This window comes from Cydia strobilella, chromosome 3 (assembly GCF_947568885.1).
Source record: "Cydia strobilella chromosome 3, ilCydStro3.1, whole genome shotgun sequence".
Taxonomy (NCBI): domain Eukaryota; kingdom Metazoa; phylum Arthropoda; class Insecta; order Lepidoptera; family Tortricidae; genus Cydia; species Cydia strobilella.
This window is the reverse complement of record NC_086043.1, coordinates 2,130,946-2,149,284: the sequence shown is the minus strand read 5'-3', so window position 1 is coordinate 2,149,284 and position 18,339 is coordinate 2,130,946. Positions and strand designations below refer to the sequence as shown.

General features: G+C 39.8%; 2 protein-coding genes across 3 annotated transcripts; both read left to right on the top strand.

The window, feature by feature from the left end:
* The first annotated feature begins 2,433 nt into the window (after nucleotides 1-2,433).
* Nucleotides 2,434-4,920, top strand: LOC134755602 (elongation factor 1-alpha). Of its 2 annotated transcripts, none has more exons than XM_063692087.1 (2): nucleotides 2,434-2,566; nucleotides 3,188-4,920. In XM_063692087.1, the coding sequence occupies exon 2, from the start codon at nucleotides 3,199-3,201 to the stop codon at nucleotides 4,588-4,590; it is 1,392 nt and encodes a 463-aa protein (XP_063548157.1). In that variant the 5' UTR covers nucleotides 2,434-2,566; nucleotides 3,188-3,198; the 3' UTR covers nucleotides 4,591-4,920. The 2 variants fall into 2 exon arrangements, with proteins under 2 accessions (XP_063548157.1, XP_063548158.1); XM_063692088.1 differs by having other exon boundaries at nucleotides 2,502-2,605.
* Nucleotides 4,921-8,165: 3,245 nt separating this feature from the next.
* On the top strand, nucleotides 8,166-12,238 carry LOC134755686 (adenylate kinase isoenzyme 6). The gene is made up of 4 exons (XM_063692232.1): nucleotides 8,166-8,339; nucleotides 8,422-8,573; nucleotides 10,630-10,775; nucleotides 12,040-12,238. Exons 1-4 carry the CDS (start codon nucleotides 8,297-8,299, stop codon nucleotides 12,227-12,229), a joined length of 531 nt encoding a protein of 176 aa, XP_063548302.1. The 5' UTR covers nucleotides 8,166-8,296; the 3' UTR covers nucleotides 12,230-12,238.
* The last annotated feature ends 6,101 nt before the right edge of the window (nucleotides 12,239-18,339 follow it).

Genomic DNA, 18,339 nt, shown 5'->3' with positions numbered 1-18,339 from the left:
CACTGTGCCAACTCGCGTTATATGCATCTTTCACTTCCACCCCTGGAGCATATAGCTCTTGCGACTCCTCTCTGGACAGCCAATGAAGGCAAGCCAGAGCCGAGAGTCCTGCGGGTCCCCTTGGGGTCCACTCCGACCGACGAAGACACGCCGGAGACGGAGACCCTGACCGACTCTCGGGAGCACTCGGGTCCGTGGGGTCGTTACTCCCCAACAGCTCGCCACAAGCTGCCCTGCATTGTTATATAATAATTATTATTATATAACAATAATGTTTCTGAATAAAACGAAATGAAATAAAATGATCAACAGCTATAGTAGTAGTTCAGTACTGTGAGGCAGGGCCGGATCTAGGGTAGAGCGAGTGGAGCGGCCGCTCTAGGCACCGGATGGCAAGGGGGCGCCAAAATGGCAAATGAGAAAAAAAAATAAGTTTTAAAAGACGCGAGTGTGACGCGGGCCCAAAATACGGTTCGTTTTGCTTTTGGGTAAAAAACTTTAACGAAGGGCGCCAAAACCCAATTTCGCTCTACCCTGATCAAGGACTTGGGCCGGCACTGCTGTGAGGGTAGCACTGCAGTTCCAACCTTTGTAGTCTTTGCGTTTAAGGGCCTACCTATCGGCTAATCAGAGCTCGGCAAGTTGTCAGTGTCGTCTAAAAACAACATGGCGCTATCGTACACATTCCGTTGTACGTAGATTAACAACCGTGATTGTACATAAAAACTAAGTGGCTACGGTGACAGCTAGATTTGGCTTCATCTTTTGGATCTCGTTTACCTATGGCAAGGGTTATGTTTAAGTTGTGGAGGGTAGACGTGAGGAGAAAACTGTCCCTTAAGGAAAGATGTGTCACGCCGAGTTTGTTGTCTGTCCAATATTGAGATACCCTCCTCCAATTGATTGGGGATTAAACTTTTCTCGGGGAAGAGGTGTAGGTTTAGAGCCGGCGTAACTTTATTTGACGTTCATAAGCGCATTGTAATAAGCCCACTTAAACTTTCTTTATCTTTCGTTTCTTTATCTTTATCTCTCTTATGGGAGAACAGTTGCAAGTGTCCAGCTGTCAGCTATAAATAACAGTTCCAAATCTCTCCAGACTGTGTGAGAGATGATATGACACGAACGCGAGTGAATGATAAGATGACGGGCGAGAGAGAGGCATGGAACGCCGACCCCAAATTAATGGCATAAGGGCAAGCGAATGACAAAACCTGTATGTCAAGATCGCATAATTGGCTACTAGAAAATAGATTTTATACTATTAATGAGATCCTATCACAATAAAAGACTGTAACACAATAACATTAATTGCTAGATAATTTTTCGGTTGATTCAATGAATTGTTTTTGCATTTCTTATTATATATGACATTTCCTGGGAACCCCACGTGGCTGAGGTGAGTAAAAATGTTTGGTTCCCTACACTCTCTTCGACGACTTCAGAATTTCCTCCCTCTTCATACCAAATTGACTCTTGCCCGCTCTCTCTTGCTCCCTCTACTAGACTATGGTGACATTGCGTTCTTGGATCTTAATGAGGAATTGCTGAATAAACTTGAGCGCTTACAAAATGTCTGTATCAGGTATGTGTATGGCCTCCGTAAATACGACCACATTTATAATTTTCGTAAGCAGCTCGGGTGGTTACCGATCCGCCAGCGCAGGGATGTGCATGTTCTGTCGTTGCTTTTCAACATACTCTTCAACCCCTGTTCCCCATCTTACCTAACCGAGAGATTTAACTATCTGGCTGAAGGAAGTGATCACCGCTTACGTTCTAGTGCTAATCTTACGCTTGCTATCCCTTCGAATAAGTCTCGTTATAAAATCAATAAGTTTTAATATACACAAAAGTATTTTGACGTCTAAATGTGCCATTTTTTTCAACCTGTTTAGTTTTGCATATATTATAGTTGGCACTTTTTTTAACCACTAACATTTATTGAGCTATATCTATTGTTTACCATGATTAATCAAAGATGGACAAAGATTTACCACAATTATGAATAAGGAGTGAAAATTCTCGATAAAAAAGCTTGAAACCTCCAAAACTTCTATGCATTTGACATTTTGAAAGACCTCCATCTACACTAGCGCCCCTGGCGACGAAATTAAACGCGGTAGCCCTCATTGTAGTTAGAATATTTGTTTAAGAATAGATTAATGTACTATATGTATATGTACTTAGATAGTTATTAATATTTGCACGCCTTTTTAAGGTAAAATAGTTGAACCAAATTGTACCTATTGACCATCTTACTTTACACTATTTTATTCAAATAAATTACTTACTTATAACTCTTGAAAGGTTAAATAACTCATATCTAAATGTGTGTAATTTGACATCTGTCAAAACAAATTCTACGCTTTCATTGTTATACTTTTACATGATAAGTGTTCAATTTGACATATGTTTGTAGTAGAGAAATGGGGTAAATGTTTTTTATAATATGGCTACATTCGGCGGATAACGGAAGTGGGACTCGTCCTTCCAGCTGAAGGAAAAATCATTTCTCGGCCATTCTGTTGGAGTCTATCTCGGATATTACACGTAGTAATCCGTGGTGAGTGTCAGAAGAAAATAGTTAAGTGCAGTGAAAAGTGTAATTATCTTAACTTTTGTTAAATATAGTGTTAGAACAGTATTAGCAACTTAATTGCCCGCAAACGAGTTATTTTCCAATTTCTCTGGAAAGTTTGCCACTGTGGTGTAATTCAAAACCTGTCGATTTGTCAAGTTAACTACGTGGAATTCTTTTGTTCGGATTTAAACTGAGCTTTTGCAGCTTTCATATGTTTTATTTCTGTAAACCACGTTAAATAATGCCAGTTTCAATAACTTTCAATCTGCTTACGCGTCACACTTGCGCACCGGCATGCGTTACACCACGTGGTAGTGGAAATGATTTGTTTTCTGTATACTCGTTTTACATTCAAGTATTTCAATGTAATCATACGTTTAAAACGGTTTGTGAAAATAATTTAATTGAATCAATAACTTTCCACAAGCTGTAATGGCTGACATCCATTGTGAGATGTCAAGATAGGGCGAGGCGGCCATGCGGCCGCCATATTGCCGGTCGCACATCTTGTACATGAGGCACCGTCCGACCTTGTGTGTGCATCCTATCGTCGTCTTTGAATTTATTGCACTTTATTAACGATATCTTTTCGTTTTGTTTTAGACTAACCAAAAATGGGCAAGGAAAAGATTCACATTAACATTGTCGTGATCGGACACGTCGACTCCGGCAAGTCCACCACCACCGGCCACTTGATCTACAAATGCGGTGGTATCGACAAACGTACCATCGAGAAGTTCGAGAAGGAAGCCCAGGAGATGGGCAAGGGCTCCTTCAAGTACGCGTGGGTGTTGGACAAGCTTAAGGCTGAGCGTGAGCGTGGTATCACCATCGATATCGCTCTATGGAAGTTCGAGACCGCCAAGTACTACGTGACCATCATCGATGCTCCCGGACACAGGGATTTCATCAAGAACATGATCACTGGTACCTCACAGGCCGATTGCGCCGTGCTCATCGTCGCCGCCGGTACTGGTGAGTTCGAAGCTGGTATCTCTAAGAACGGACAGACCCGCGAGCACGCCCTGCTCGCCTTCACCCTCGGTGTGAAGCAGCTGATTGTGGGCGTCAACAAGATGGACTCCACTGAGCCCCCATACAGTGAGTCCCGTTTCGAGGAAATCAAGAAGGAAGTCTCCTCGTACATCAAGAAGATCGGTTACAACCCAGCTGCCGTCGCTTTCGTACCCATTTCTGGCTGGCACGGAGACAACATGTTGGAGGCGTCCACCAAGATGCCCTGGTTCAAGGGATGGAATGTCGAGCGCAAGGAAGGCAAGGCTGAAGGCAAGTGCCTCATTGAGGCTCTTGACGCCATCCTGCCCCCCGCCCGCCCCACAGACAAGGCCCTGCGTCTGCCCCTGCAGGACGTCTACAAAATCGGCGGTATTGGTACGGTGCCCGTAGGCCGTGTCGAGACAGGTATTCTCAAGCCCGGCACCATTGTCGTGTTCGCGCCCGCCAACATCACCACTGAAGTAAAGTCAGTGGAGATGCACCACGAAGCCCTTCAGGAGGCCGTGCCCGGCGACAACGTCGGTTTCAACGTCAAGAACGTGTCCGTTAAAGAGCTGCGTCGTGGCTACGTCGCTGGCGACTCCAAGAACAACCCTCCCAAGGGTGCCGCAGACTTCACCGCACAGGTCATCGTGCTCAACCACCCCGGACAGATTTCAAACGGCTACACGCCTGTGCTCGATTGCCACACAGCCCACATTGCCTGCAAATTCGCAGAAATCAAAGAGAAGGTTGACCGTCGTACTGGCAAATCCACTGAAGATAACCCCAAATCCATCAAATCAGGAGACGCTGCCATTGTCAACCTGGTCCCCTCCAAGCCTCTGTGCGTGGAATCCTTCCAGGAGTTCCCTCCTCTCGGTCGTTTTGCTGTGCGTGACATGAGGCAAACGGTTGCCGTCGGTGTCATCAAGGCTGTCAACTTCAAGGAGGCTGGCGGCGGCAAGGTCACCAAAGCTGCCGAGAAAGCCACCAAGGGCAAGAAGTAGCTAGGCCTTTTAACAGCACAATTTTTCATCCAACTGCGATACTTCATTCACCGAAAGGTGTTCAGAAGGAAAGAAGGGCTACAAACTCATTCCTTTTCTATATTTTTTACAAGGCTTATACTGTAACATTATTTTATAATTTATATAAGGTGGTTATACATATATCTGAAATATTTTGTTATGACTGCAACTGAAAGTGTAAATTCATAGAAATAAAGGTAGCCTCCAGTACAGAATTGTATCATTTCTTTAAGACCTTGAAATAGATGCAGTAAATAATTTATTTTTGTTTTAAGTAATGGTACACAAATAAATTTAAATTTCCAGACATCTTTTCCATTATTTCATCTAGCCAGACTTACAATTCAAGTATCAAGTGATATAATAGTAAATTCCTTTTGTCATCTGGTTATCACTTAATGCTTGAATTTAACAATCATTACCCATTTGAACATTTAAATTCTGAAATAGTCAACTAGTTAAAAATATAAATGCCCACCAAAATTTTTTTACTCAATAGTGAAAGGAATCTGTTCGAAGTAAAATAAAAAAAGTAATTGCTTTCACTTTGCTATAACAATTTGTCAGCTCATAAAATTAAATGTTATGCCCAACCCTTGTCCTCTCACGAACAAAGAGAAAGGTACTTATACATACAATAGCCGGTCAAACCAAATTGGCAATAAATAAAAACCATAAAAAATATACATCCTTTTTTTTGGGTGCTAGTACTAGTGTAAGACGAAGGTAGTATGATTATCTCTGTTTGAAATGAGAGTCCTTAGACAAACTATAACTCTGTTACATGTCTCAGGCCATCAGAGCCGACATTCAAAATAATCAATACGCAGTCTGGATTTTCTAGATAGGTAGTTAGGTACAGAGGGGTGTCTGGAAGCCTAGCCCGGGGTCGGGAGCTCGGCCCGCGCATGTCAAGTAGCATAGTCTATTTTTGGAATTAGCGAAACGCAGGGTTGCTGTTGCTGGGATCCCGGATAGGGTTTTGTGCGTGCAACGTGGGTAAGTATGTAGGTACATTGTCCGTATCTAGAAAGATGCGTTGCCTGATAAAATTTTATAGGTAAGTGACTGATAAAACCGATTTGGAAAATTAAGTACGTATGATGCTACTTCCGAAAGAATGATAATTGTTATTTGAGTTATCATCAATAATTATAATATTAATACAGAAGTAAGCGAAATTCCAAAATTGCATGGATCTTGAGGGCTTCAAGGCACGAGCGTTAAACAAATTTTTCATTTCTCATGTTCTGAAAGAGGGTCATTGTTGTTCCCAAAGGTGTGCAGAAAATGATGTGTCTGCACTAGAGCATTGGTACGATTTTTTAATTTTTTTACGATAAGCAATTCAATTTTGAGTTTAAATGGATTTGTTATACGATTTCCATTCTGATATTTGACTCCCCATTCCATAGATAACGATACTTTTGCCTAAATTGTTAATTAAAAGTAAAAGTAAGAATTACTGTAGATTTATACTTAGTCATGTTTTATAAAAAAACACATGCATTGTACTTTCCTCGTATTTGAAATGAAAAGTAGTGTTCAACTCGGGTGAAAGGCATCATTTCAGGCTCGGACTATTGGCGCTCTCACTGCGTTCGCGCGTCAAAATACCTCTGCAGAAATGAGTACCTTTCATCCCTCTATCTACTAGTGACAGGGTGGCTAAAAAATAAGCGCATTTCGTTGCCAGGGAGGTTTTGGAATTATACTGAGCAACTTTTACTATGGGGCTAACCGCGAAATCGCGGGAATGCACTTATTTTTTAGCCACCGTGTATATACAAGGGCACGGGTCAAGAGCGTACTCTCATCTTAAAGGCCGGCAACGCTCTTACAACCCCTCTGGTGTTGCGGGTGTCCATGGGCGACGATAATCGGTTACCGTTACCATCCCCAGTAGCATTTATACGTCATTATGACGTCAGCGACGTCATAATGACGTATAAATGCTACCTGGGTTCGACCTTTAATGCTTTAGTTAAGCAAGTAGGTACATGCCAAATCTCATCGAAATCAGTTCAGCAGTATAACCGTAACAAAGTTACGAGTACTTCCGCACTCATAAAACCAATAGTAAAATATTACTTAGTACCTATGAAAACTCGTTACCTACTTATTTTGATAGATAAACCAGTGTTTCTGACAACAGGGTGAATTTAATAATTCATTTATCCTACTTTCTCTCTTGAAACTACGCGAACTATCTAATGAGATGTGCCTAAACTAAATCAATGACCGTGAACGCCCGCGACTACTCTGTGAAATGTCAATGACCTAACCTTACCTCTCTGTGAATGATGACTGGAGAGCAGCCAACACACAGCCCCAGGAAATGAAGATTATAAGATAGGAAAAGGAGAATAAAACAAAATGGAACTACAACATTTTAATATATTAATTAAAATACTAAATTACTAAGCTAAGGTAAACTAATATCAGTTTAGTAAGAGTTACGTTGTTCACCCAGCCGCGCGGCTTCAGCCGCCTCTTCCTGTTCTAAGATCATGTTAGCCCATTCCTCGGCTTGCCGATACCTTTTCTTCTGTATATGGGGCGCGTACACTAGCCTATGGACCACAACCAGGCCAGATGTGACAGATACAGCCATCAAAGTTTTCACCAGCGGACTGGAAGTCCTGAACCAACGTTTGACGGCCTCCATCGTTATTTAACTTCAACAGCTGACTCAGGCTGTGAGGTACGCTTATTCCTGGGAAAATGCTCGTCAAAAAGCGGTCTCCAGATATAAACTCCGCCAAAAACACCCACAATTGATACGAGAATAATCTGACCTCTTGTTATGCCTCTTGGTCTGTAGATTCGCATATTAGCGTTATCACAAGAATTAATTAGATTTTTTAGTAATGCTGTTTCAGTGCGAAATAGTGTTTTAAGTCTATAAATAACATAATAACATAAAATTATTTTAGGTTATATCACAACATAACCTATAAAATTTAGTTTTTTTTAAAAACAATTATGACCTGAATGGGAGTCCTTTAACCCAGACCTATAGAGACATTAGAATATAAGTTACTCTATGACATTAGGGACGCTTTTGAAAACCTTATAACCGGAAGTAGCTTTTTGACATTAAGATTTATAGTTGGTCAAGCAAATCTTGTCAGTAGAAAATAAAAACAAATTTTCTATGGTACGATATCCCTTCGCGCCTACATTTTTTAAATTTTACGCCCTTTTTCTACTGGCAAGATTTACTTGACCAACTTCTATTTGTCATTCCATTCAAACGCTTTTTAAACGCGCGTTGAAAAAGCGCTCGTGTGTCTGAGGACTTATGTAAATAAAAAAGTAATATAAAGGAAGGTCTCATTTCAAACATGGACAGATAATCATACTATCTTATACTAGTACTAGCACCCAAAATAAAGGATGAGTCATGGATGAGTATAGTTTTTTTGGTTCTTATTTACTGCCAATTTCCTTTGACCAACTAAATATATCTTACTTTTTAGTCTTGAGTTCCTAAATGTAGCCGATGTAGCCTATCCGTCAGTGTCACTTTTGACAGTAAATATCTCATCTCAACTCAACGTGGGTATCGTTGCTCAAGTGTAAATGGGAAATGAAAAAATAAAATAATATACACAGCTAGTTACAAAACTTTGTTGATGTTGATACTTTAATTAAGTTACATTAATGAGATAAGAATAGCAGCATGGCATCCCATCCAAGGCAGGTCCCGAATATTTTAATAACAGGTGCGCGGAAATATAAAATAAAACAAAACCTTAAGACTCCTAAGGGGTATCAGATAATTATTTTATTAAATTTATGTTCTAGGTACCCCTGGTGTCGGCAAATCCACGCTGTCAAAGTTGGTGGCAGATAGGACCAAGATTACTTGGAGAGAAGTATCAAAACTGGCTGAAGAATTCCATTGTTTAGACGAGTATGACCCGGAATATCAGTGTCCATATCTCAATGAGGATAAGGTAAATTGGACATTATCAGTTACTAGCGTCTAGCCGCAACTCCGTTTACGTGAAATGTGTGGGATGGCAAGCTGCTGCAAAACAGATAAATTCTCAAAGTCTATACATTTTGATCGAGTCACGCCGCTCGCGCCGTGAGGCGGAATTTTCACGTCCATTATTTAAAAAGGCTCAGTTTCATTGGTTAAGTTGGTGGTTGGTGGACTTAATAATAATAATAATAAATGATAAAAATGATGGAAAAATAGAGATTTATTCTAAGAAGCACGTTACATGTTGAAGGCTAGAATTGAAGAGGTCGCTATAGTAACGAAAATCACTGTTGTCACATATTTTAAATAAAGAACATAAGTTTATTTTTAATGTTGCTAAGTGTGCGGTTATGCATGTACAGCGGGGGAAGGTTGTAAATTCAACAAATTTACAACTTTCTGAGACTATGTCTTTCAGATCTATCTCTGAATCAGAAACCTATAAATACCTTGGTATGTCACAGTCGTTGGGTATTGAGGATGAGGGTATTAGACGGACGGTGAAGGAGCGCTTTTTCAGTCGGCTCACAAAAGTCCTTAACAGTCTTTTGTCAGGAGGCAACAAAGTGCGCGCCTTCAACGCCTGGGTAATGCCCCTACTCATATACTCCTTTGGCATACTAAGGTGGACTCAGACCGAGCTGGATGCCCTGGATCGGAGGGTCCGGCTACTGCTCACCACACACCGTATGTTACACCCACGCTCGTCAGTTATGAGATTGTACATCCCACGGAAGTGTGGAGGCCGAGGCTTCCTAAACGCCAAAGATCTCCACAACCGCGAGGTGTGCAATCTCAGGAATTATTTCCTTAACAACGAGTGTGGGATACATTGTGACGTGGTGGCAGTAGACAGGAAACTCACGCCGCTCTCCTTGGCAAACGAGAACTGGCACAAACCTGTGGTACAAAGTACTGTGGACCGCAGGGCGGTATGGAAGGATAAGCAGCTACACGGGCGGTTCTACAAGGCCCTCACGGGACCCGATGTAGACCTGCTCGCGTCGGTGAACTGGTAACGATTCGGGGACCTCTTTGGAGAAACCGAGGGTTTTGCCTGTGCAATTGCGGACGAAGTTATGATGACGAACAACTATCGGAAATATATCCTGAAGGACGGTACGGTCGACATTTGTCGGGCATGCCGCCGTCCCGGAGAGTCACTCAGGCATATCATTTCCGGTTGTTCTCATCTTGCTAACGGCGAGTACTTGCACAGACATAATCTCGTAGCCAGGATTATTCACCAGCAGCTTGCTCTTCTATATGGCCTTGTGGACCGCGAAGTACCGTACTACAAGTATTTACCTGTGCCAGTTCTCGAGAATGGTCGTGCCACGCTCTATTGGGATCGGTCTATCATCACTGACAGGACTATTGTAGCCAATAAGCCTGACATCGTGCTGATAGATCGAACGCAGCGCCGGGCTGTGCTCGTCGACGTCACCATCCCCCATGATGAGAATCTCGTGAAGGCCGAGAAGGACAAGTCCAGCAAGTACCTAGACTTGGCTCACGAGATAACCGCCATGTGGAATGTTGACTCGACGATCATTGTTCCTATAGTCGTGTCAGCGAACGGTCTCATTGCGAGAGTCTCGACCAACACCTAGAGAGACTCTCGCTGGGTGGTTGGATCAAGGGTCAGATGCAGAAGGCGGTGATCTTGGACACGGCGCGGATAGTCCGCCGGTTCCTCTCTCTGCGGCCCTGACCACCGGCAGCTTGGGCCTTGCCCCGCTGCCGGCGGTACCCTAGGTTAGGTTTTTTATAATGTGTTTATATATTTTTTTTGTAATGTTTTGTAAGTGTTTTTGTATTTTACTTTTATATCCATATTATAAAAACCTAGCCTAAGATGAAAGATAAATAAAGAGAATAATAATAAAAGATGTTTATTCAAGAAGTTGTAACATAGGTACATAATGACTTGTAGATGAACTGTAAAAAAATAACATTTAATTTTAGAAGTCATGGAATTTTATGACTTACCTGAATTAACTATATTTTCATAACTTTTTCAGTTACTGGACATGATGGAAGGGTTGATGGCGAAAAGCGGCAACATTGTGGACTACCATGGCTGCGACTTCTTCCCCGAGCGGTGGTTTGATGCAGTTTTCGTAATCAGAACTAGCAATACTATTTTGTACGACAGACTTTCGACTCGGTAATACACTTTTTAATATTGTCTTCGGTTACCGCGATAGTTACTCATGAAATAAAACTATGAAAACGGATTATATCGCGTATATTGAATTTATAATACATCCCGACGTTTCGAACTCTTTACAGCGTTCGTGGTCAACAGGTGACTGAGGAAAAATTACAAAGTGCAAAAATACCCACATACTAAAATAATGAACAATCATAGACTACAAACTTTAAGGCTGGTTGTACATGCAAAATCGGTTCATAAGGCTAGTTATACACTACAATTATTTCCAAGTAAAGATATATATATATACGCGATAAAAAAAAAAAAGTTTGAAACGTCGGGATGTATTATAAATTCAATATACGCGATATAATCCGTTTTCATAGTTTTATTTCATGAATACACTTTTTGTCATTAGTTTTAGCTTATGTATAAGTTTTTGTTTAGCCATCTTTTTTTAATACTACATCAGTGGCAAACAAGCATACAGCCCACCTGATGGTAAGCAGTCACCCTAGCCTATGTATGCCTGCCCATGTAAGGTGTACATGCGAATTGCCAATCCTAACACTCAGCATCCTCGTTAAGCACTAAACCTTTACGAATTATACCCTAAAACCTTCCTCGAGAATTACTTTATTGATAGGTGAAAACCGCATCAAAATCCATTGCGTAGTTTTAAAGATCTAAGCATACTCGTACATAGGGACAGACAGACAGCGGATAGCAACTTTGATTTAAACTATGATGATGATTTATTATTGACGATGAATGAAGACAACATAGCCAACATAGACAACATACAACCCCAGGAAATAAAGATCCTAATGTGGGATAAGGCGAATGAAACTACAACATTTTAATATCTCTTTGAGCTGTAGACCTTGCGAGCATAGCTTAAAACTAAATATTTGTATGACTGCCATTTTGGAAAAAATCCAAAAACGGAATTGACAAAAAAAACCGGCCAAGTGCGAGTTGAACTCGCGCACGAAAGGTTCCGTACCATTACGCAAAAAACGGCAAAAAAAACACGTTTTTTGTATGGGAGCCCCAGTTAAATATTTATTTTATTCTGTTTTTAGTATTTGTTATTATAGCGGCAACAGAAATACATCATCTGTGAAAATTTCAGCTGTCTAGCTGTCGCGGTTCATGAGATACAGCCTGGTGACAGACAGACAGATGGACGGACAGAGGAGTCTTAGTCCAAAATGTTCAGAATTGCGACCGTAGAGAACATCGGGTATAATTTATTATCGTTTTCCTTTTGCAGAGGATACACTGGTAAGAAGTTAGAAGACAACATACAGTGTGAAATATTCGAGACTCTGTTAGAAGAAGCTCAGTCATCGTACAAACCGGAAATAGTTATTCAGCTTCAGAACGAGACGCAAGAACAGCTGCAACAAAACGTGAACACAATCGTGGAATGGATAGAGAGGTGGAAGGAGGAGAACTTATAAAAATAATTAATACTCAACAAAAGTCTTTTATTTGGAAAATTCAAGTCTTCTCCATCCTGCCAACTTTTTCTTGTCACTTGTTGTCATAGTTACGTTCCCCTGGGTTTTACTTATTGGGTACCTACTCTTTACCCTGTTATTATTATTATTATATTGTTTAATACACTAGCAGCTGAAAGCTGATCCGTGTATATCACTGCACATGTAAATGGGATCCTTCGGTTGGACTAAAGCAAAGGGGGTGCAGACACTTAAAAAAAATTTCATCATAGTGATGTTATTATGACACATATTTTTTATTGTGTTATCGTAGAGAATACGCTAAAATAAGCATGTTTTGTAGGAAAAACTTTTCTCTAAAATCTAAAATGGCCGAGATATTTGACCCGCAAGTTGAAACCACTACTTGACAAATTAAAATCAATCATTTGGAACAGTAAATTTAAGTAACAGAGACAAGATAGGTGCGACGACGAGCGAAGCGAGGAGGAGTGTGTTAGGTTGACCGCGATGATCGCGCTCTGAGCCGAGCGAGCGAAGCGAGCATGCCGCGGTAGCGGCCGGCGAGCGCCAGAACAGACATGTTATTGTACCTACTAAAAAAATTTTTAGTCTTTTTTGCACCCCCTTTGCTTTAAGCCAACCGATCCTTCCATGAGATATTTAAAATACGTCGAAGGCAGTGCATATGGAAGCTGTTCAACCTCCGTTCCTGTTTGGCATACGATGTCCAAGTCTCAGCACCGTACAAGAGTATGGACAAAATACATGTCTGATAAACAATCATCTTCGTGTTTATGGTTAGATGTTTATTGTCCCATACTCTTGCACTGAGCTTTCCGAACATCGTGGATGCCTTGCCAATATTTATTAATCTCTGCTTCCGGCGAGAGATTATTGGTTACGGGTGATCCAAGGTAACAGAACTTTTCAACAACTTCCAAAGGCAAATCATCCAACTGTATTTTTGGGTCTTGATTTATGCCTTGAGCCATTACGACTGTCTTCTTGACATTAATCGACATAGAAAAGAGTTTGCAAGCCGCATTAAATTTGTGTACCATACTCTGAAGTTATTAAATATTACAAACACATATATACCTACATAATATCAATTACTGAAACGTTAGAGTTTTGAATGATTCACGGTTAGTTTCACTAGACTTATATTGACCGGGATATAGACCGTGATTACCTTTTGTATTATTTGTGAGCTCCCGATATTTCGACGCAGTTACATGCATCATGTTCACGGGACCATGAACATGATTCAGTCACCCGTGAACATGATGCATGTAACTGCGTCGTAATATCGGGAGCTCACAAATAATACAAAAGGTAATCACGGTCTATATCCCGGTCAATATAAGTCTACTGAAACGTTAGTTCAAACTATTTATATATAATTATGTAATGGATTCTATATAGGTTGGACACACATTTCCGTCAGTAGACAAAGGCGGCAAATTTAAAAAAAAAATGTTGCAATTATCTACGATGACGCTTAAAGAATAGCTGAAGTGTGCAAAAGGGAAGCCATCACGTATATGAACATACCATGAGTGCGAAAGAGGCAGACTACAAATGAATAAACTTGGCCATTTTTGAGTTTGACAGTGGACGCGAACGGCTGAATCATGGAGACTATATAAAGGAGCCAAATCTCTATGTATGAAAAGTGTCCATCAAAAAACAGTAATTAGGCGGCGCCACCATACACCGAAATACTACCAAAAACAACCTACGTAATTTGGTCGGGTTATTTATTGGTTCATGTTATACTCATGTCGCAGAGCCTAATTGCGCCACCGGAGAGATTAAGAACTATTATTTAAAGCTGAAAGCGGTCACTTTTGCAACAATTCTGCCATAAGAGATTGGCGTCCTTTCTATACCATCCATAGGCTGAATGACAATGGCTGACATTTATTTATAATATAGTTCATGGAGACTATATAAAGGAGCCAAATCTCTATCTATGAAAAGTGTCCATCAAAAAACAGTAATTAGGCGGCGCCACCATACACCGAAATACTACCAAAAACAACCTACGTAATTTGGTCGGGTTATTTGTTGCCTTATTATACTCATGTCCCAGAGCCTAACTAGCGCCACCGGAGAGATTAGGAACTATTATTTAAAGCTGAAAGCGGTCACTTTTGCAACAATTCTGCCATAAGAGATTGGCATCCTTTCTATACCATCCATAATATAGTTGGTCAAGCAAATCTTGTCAGTAAAAAAGCCGCGACATTCAAATTTTCTAAGATGGGACAATATCCCTTCGCGCCTACATTTTTTAAATTTGCCTCCTTTTTCTACTGACAAAATTTGCTTGACCAGCTATATGACCTTTATGGTCACCCTAATTAGAAAGAGATGCAACGGCCCATTTTGACTTCTCAAGTGGAGTGGACACACTTTTTGGCCAGTGTACTCTATCCGGCTTAATTAATCTACATCCGTGTAGTAGTGATTTTATATTCTCTTTGGTAGGTACTATTATTTATTCTCTAACAATGTGACGGTAGAACTATTATTTATTCTGTGACGTAATGCGACTGTATTAGTGATTGAATTTCATTCACTGAAAATTGTGTGCGCTACAACAATGCCTCACGTGTAAGTAAATATAAGTTTAATGATACTAATTTAGTCACTTAGGGTTTGATGGTCTCAACAAAATTTATGGACTTTTTTTATGACGAGGAAACTTCGAGGAAATGTATACATGTATGTTGCCGTGGGCTTTTGAACTAGAAAGTAAAAGAGTGCCGGTAACAACGTGACCTGCGCGTGCTCAGAAATTTTCAAAATTAAAATATTTTTACTTCATATCATGCCCATCACGTTTACAAATGCTTCATGTAGGTATTCCATATCCTGCCTTAAAAAAGGCGTACAATATTTTTTTACATGTTTCTCGATTATACTTGAAACTGGCTGGGCTGCATGATTTGAAAAAACCAGCCAAGTGCGAGTCGGACCCGTGTTCCAAGGGTTCCGTACATTACACCATTTTTAACAATGTACCTATTTTTTTACTTTACTCGTTTACCCCCCAAAATGGCCCCATGTATAAAATTCATTTGTTTACTTACATGTCCGTCTTTGGTTCGTAAACCATATGTATACCAAGTTTCAACTTAATTGGTCTAGTAGTTTCGGAGAAAATAGGCTGTGACAGACGGACAGACAGACGCACGTCACGCACGAGTGATCCTATAAGGGTTCCGTTTTTTCCTTTTGAGGTACGGAACCCTAAAAATATTATTTTGTTTTAAAGGATAATTGTAGGGGAAACTTGACACTTACAGTGAGTCTGTTGGATCTCAAGATTGGGATCCTTGGACCTTGAGAAATCAAGGGAACTCTTCCACTATTTTAGGCACACCAATAGTCAGGTGTACTTAAAAGTAAAGAATTTTTAACCATATCTACATAGCAGGATTTGCAATATTTAAAGCCTGACCAGTAATATATGATCACGCGCCATGTTGCGGAATTTTACTGGAACTAATTTTTTCATACTATACTGAACTGTCACTCCATTGAGTCCATAAATGAGAATAACAGCGCCCTCTTGACAATGATCATATATTACTGGTCAGGTATCAGGCTTTAATAATAATAATAATATAATTTCTTTATTCAGATTTCTATGATCCATTGGTTAGGTACATAATTACTTATTTGTAAAAAATTAATAACAAGTACATTAAATTAAAAATATAAACTTAAATTTGACAAAATCAGCTACCCATGACCATTAAATTGTTAAGATGTTTGCTTTATATTACATCACATCTGATTTTTTTACGTTTTTTTCAGATCCCTATTAAAACTACAGTGCGGTCCAACCTTGAAGGTAGTAATCTCACTTTTGAGAGTTGGTCCAGAAGATTCTGATGAAACAACTACTGAAACAATAACTATTAATGATATGGTTGAGGTTAGTTTTAAATTTAAGTTTGTAAGTGGTTTAACACCATATATAAGGATGAAGTTGAAAAACCAAATGATATAGTTCGGATTCACGTTACTGGACGACAATTGAAGCAGCAAATATTTAATAAGGAAATATTGTGTTCTACTGAATGGTTGGAAGATACTATGAACACAATTCCATATTATGATTCATGTGTAAAAGTCAAAGACCTGGATACATGGGCATGTTTTATAGATATAGATATCACTGTTCAGAAACAATTTCCTGCGGCCTCCCTGCCAAATATTGACAAACTTTATGAAGACACAGAATTTATCGATTTCCAACTGCATGCAGCAGACGGCAATGTGCCAATGCACAAAGCATTACTTGCGGCAAACAGTGATGTATTCAAAGCAATGCTGAGTGGAGAGTGGAAAGAAAAAGCAGAAGGACATATCGACATAGAAGGGGTGACCGTGAAGACTCTTCAGCACCTGAAGGACTATATGTACCGGGGGTTGTTACCTGATGAGGGCCTAGAATCACTTATAGTAGTTGCGGCCCGCTACTTGATGGATAAACTGAAAGTTGATTGCAGTAAAAAATTGATTCAAACAATCAAATTGGAAAACGTAGACAGTCTCATTAAACTTGCTTGTAAGCATGACATACCTGAACTGGTACAAGCTCTGTTATTTTAAGCTCAAGATAAATAAAACCTGACCAGGAATATATGATCACGCGCCATGTTGCGGAATTTCACTGGAACTAATTTTTTCATACTATACTGAACTGTCACCCTATACATGCACAACAACAGCGCCCTCTTGACAATGATCATATATTACTGGTCAGGCTTTACATTATTTTTGTAGTGACCGATTTTATATACAATTGATGGTTAAAAATCAATTATTGACGTTATTTCTCTATGCTAAGATTATAAACATGTTTTTCATTCCTACTAATGTTAATTCAGTTATTGGCATCTTTGTAATTAATATTCTATGATTCATTGTAACGTTATTATTTTTTGTTTAAACAATAATTAGTATATGTATTTACAAAATTATTTTTGTTACCAATAGGGTATTCCACAAATTTTTATTAATGGTATCAGTCGATCAGGTTTGTTTTGAGGATCAAATGTCTGTATGCACAAATGATGGTCAGTCTGGCACCCGCGCTTTACTGACGAAACGCTTCTAACAAATTGGCATTACATCGTGACGTCAACATGTAACGTCGCTATTGCTTACAAGCCGTGGAAAACAAGGAAATTGCGATTTTTCGGCTAAGTATTCTAAAATAAAATATATTGTTGCTATACAATATATTTTGTAATAAAATATAAGGAATCGAATGGTACCATTATATTTTTTCTATTTCAGTTTTTTTTTTTGAAACTGAAGTCTTGTATTTATTTATTATGAAATAAATAATAAATGTTGTATGTAATAAAAAAATGTTATTTATTCGGGTATCAACCCATTACATTAAAATAATAATAATTAGCACATGCCAACTATATTAAATTTAACTATTCTAAACTAAACTAAAATTAAACTATAACGTCTATAACAATATATTATATAATTAAAAACTGTAATAGATGTCATATATTAAAGAAAAAGTGACGAAGCCCTCCAGTGGTGAAGGCCGGATTCGAACCGGCGTCTTTAGCTATCGCGGCTAACGCCATGAACCCCTAGGCCACCCCGCCACGGCGGTGCCCGTCCGAATTTCTCGACTATATGCCATCTTAGTAAGACTAGGCGTCTTTGACCAGCTCTAAGGGCAAGCAGTGCGCGCTTGCACCTCCTAAACGAACTCCTTACGGATTTACGTTGTAGCGAGAGAGACTGGTGCTGCCATCTATGAACAAGTTTGGGAACAAATCAAATTATTTTATTAAATATTTTGATTTGTGTTTTTTAAAGTAGTCACACTACTATATATAAATTAAAAACTGTAATAGATGTCATATATTAAAGAAAAAGTGACGAAGCCCTCCAGTGGTGAAGGCCGGATTCGAACCGGCGTCTTTAGCTATCGCGGCTAACGCCATGAACCCCTAGGCCACCCCGCCACGGCGGTGCCCGTCCGAATTTCTCGACTATATGCCATCTTAGTAAGACTAGGCGTCTTTGACCAGCTCTAAGGGCAAGCAGTGCGCGCT

Bases quoted from the DNA above. Each gene is read 5' to 3' on its own strand.
- LOC134755602 (XM_063692087.1), top strand. From the start codon at position 3,199: ATGGGCAAGGAAAAGATTCACATTAACATTGTCGTGATCGGACACGTC.
- LOC134755686 (XM_063692232.1), top strand. From the start codon at position 8,297: ATGGCATCCCATCCAAGGCAGGTCCCGAATATTTTAATAACAG. The intron at 8,340-8,421 runs GTGCGCGGAAAT...TTTATGTTCTAG, and splicing joins CCCGAATATTTTAATAACAG to GTACCCCTGGTGTCGGCAAA. The intron at 10,776-12,039 runs GTAATACACTTT...TTCCTTTTGCAG, and splicing joins TACGACAGACTTTCGACTCG to AGGATACACTGGTAAGAAGT.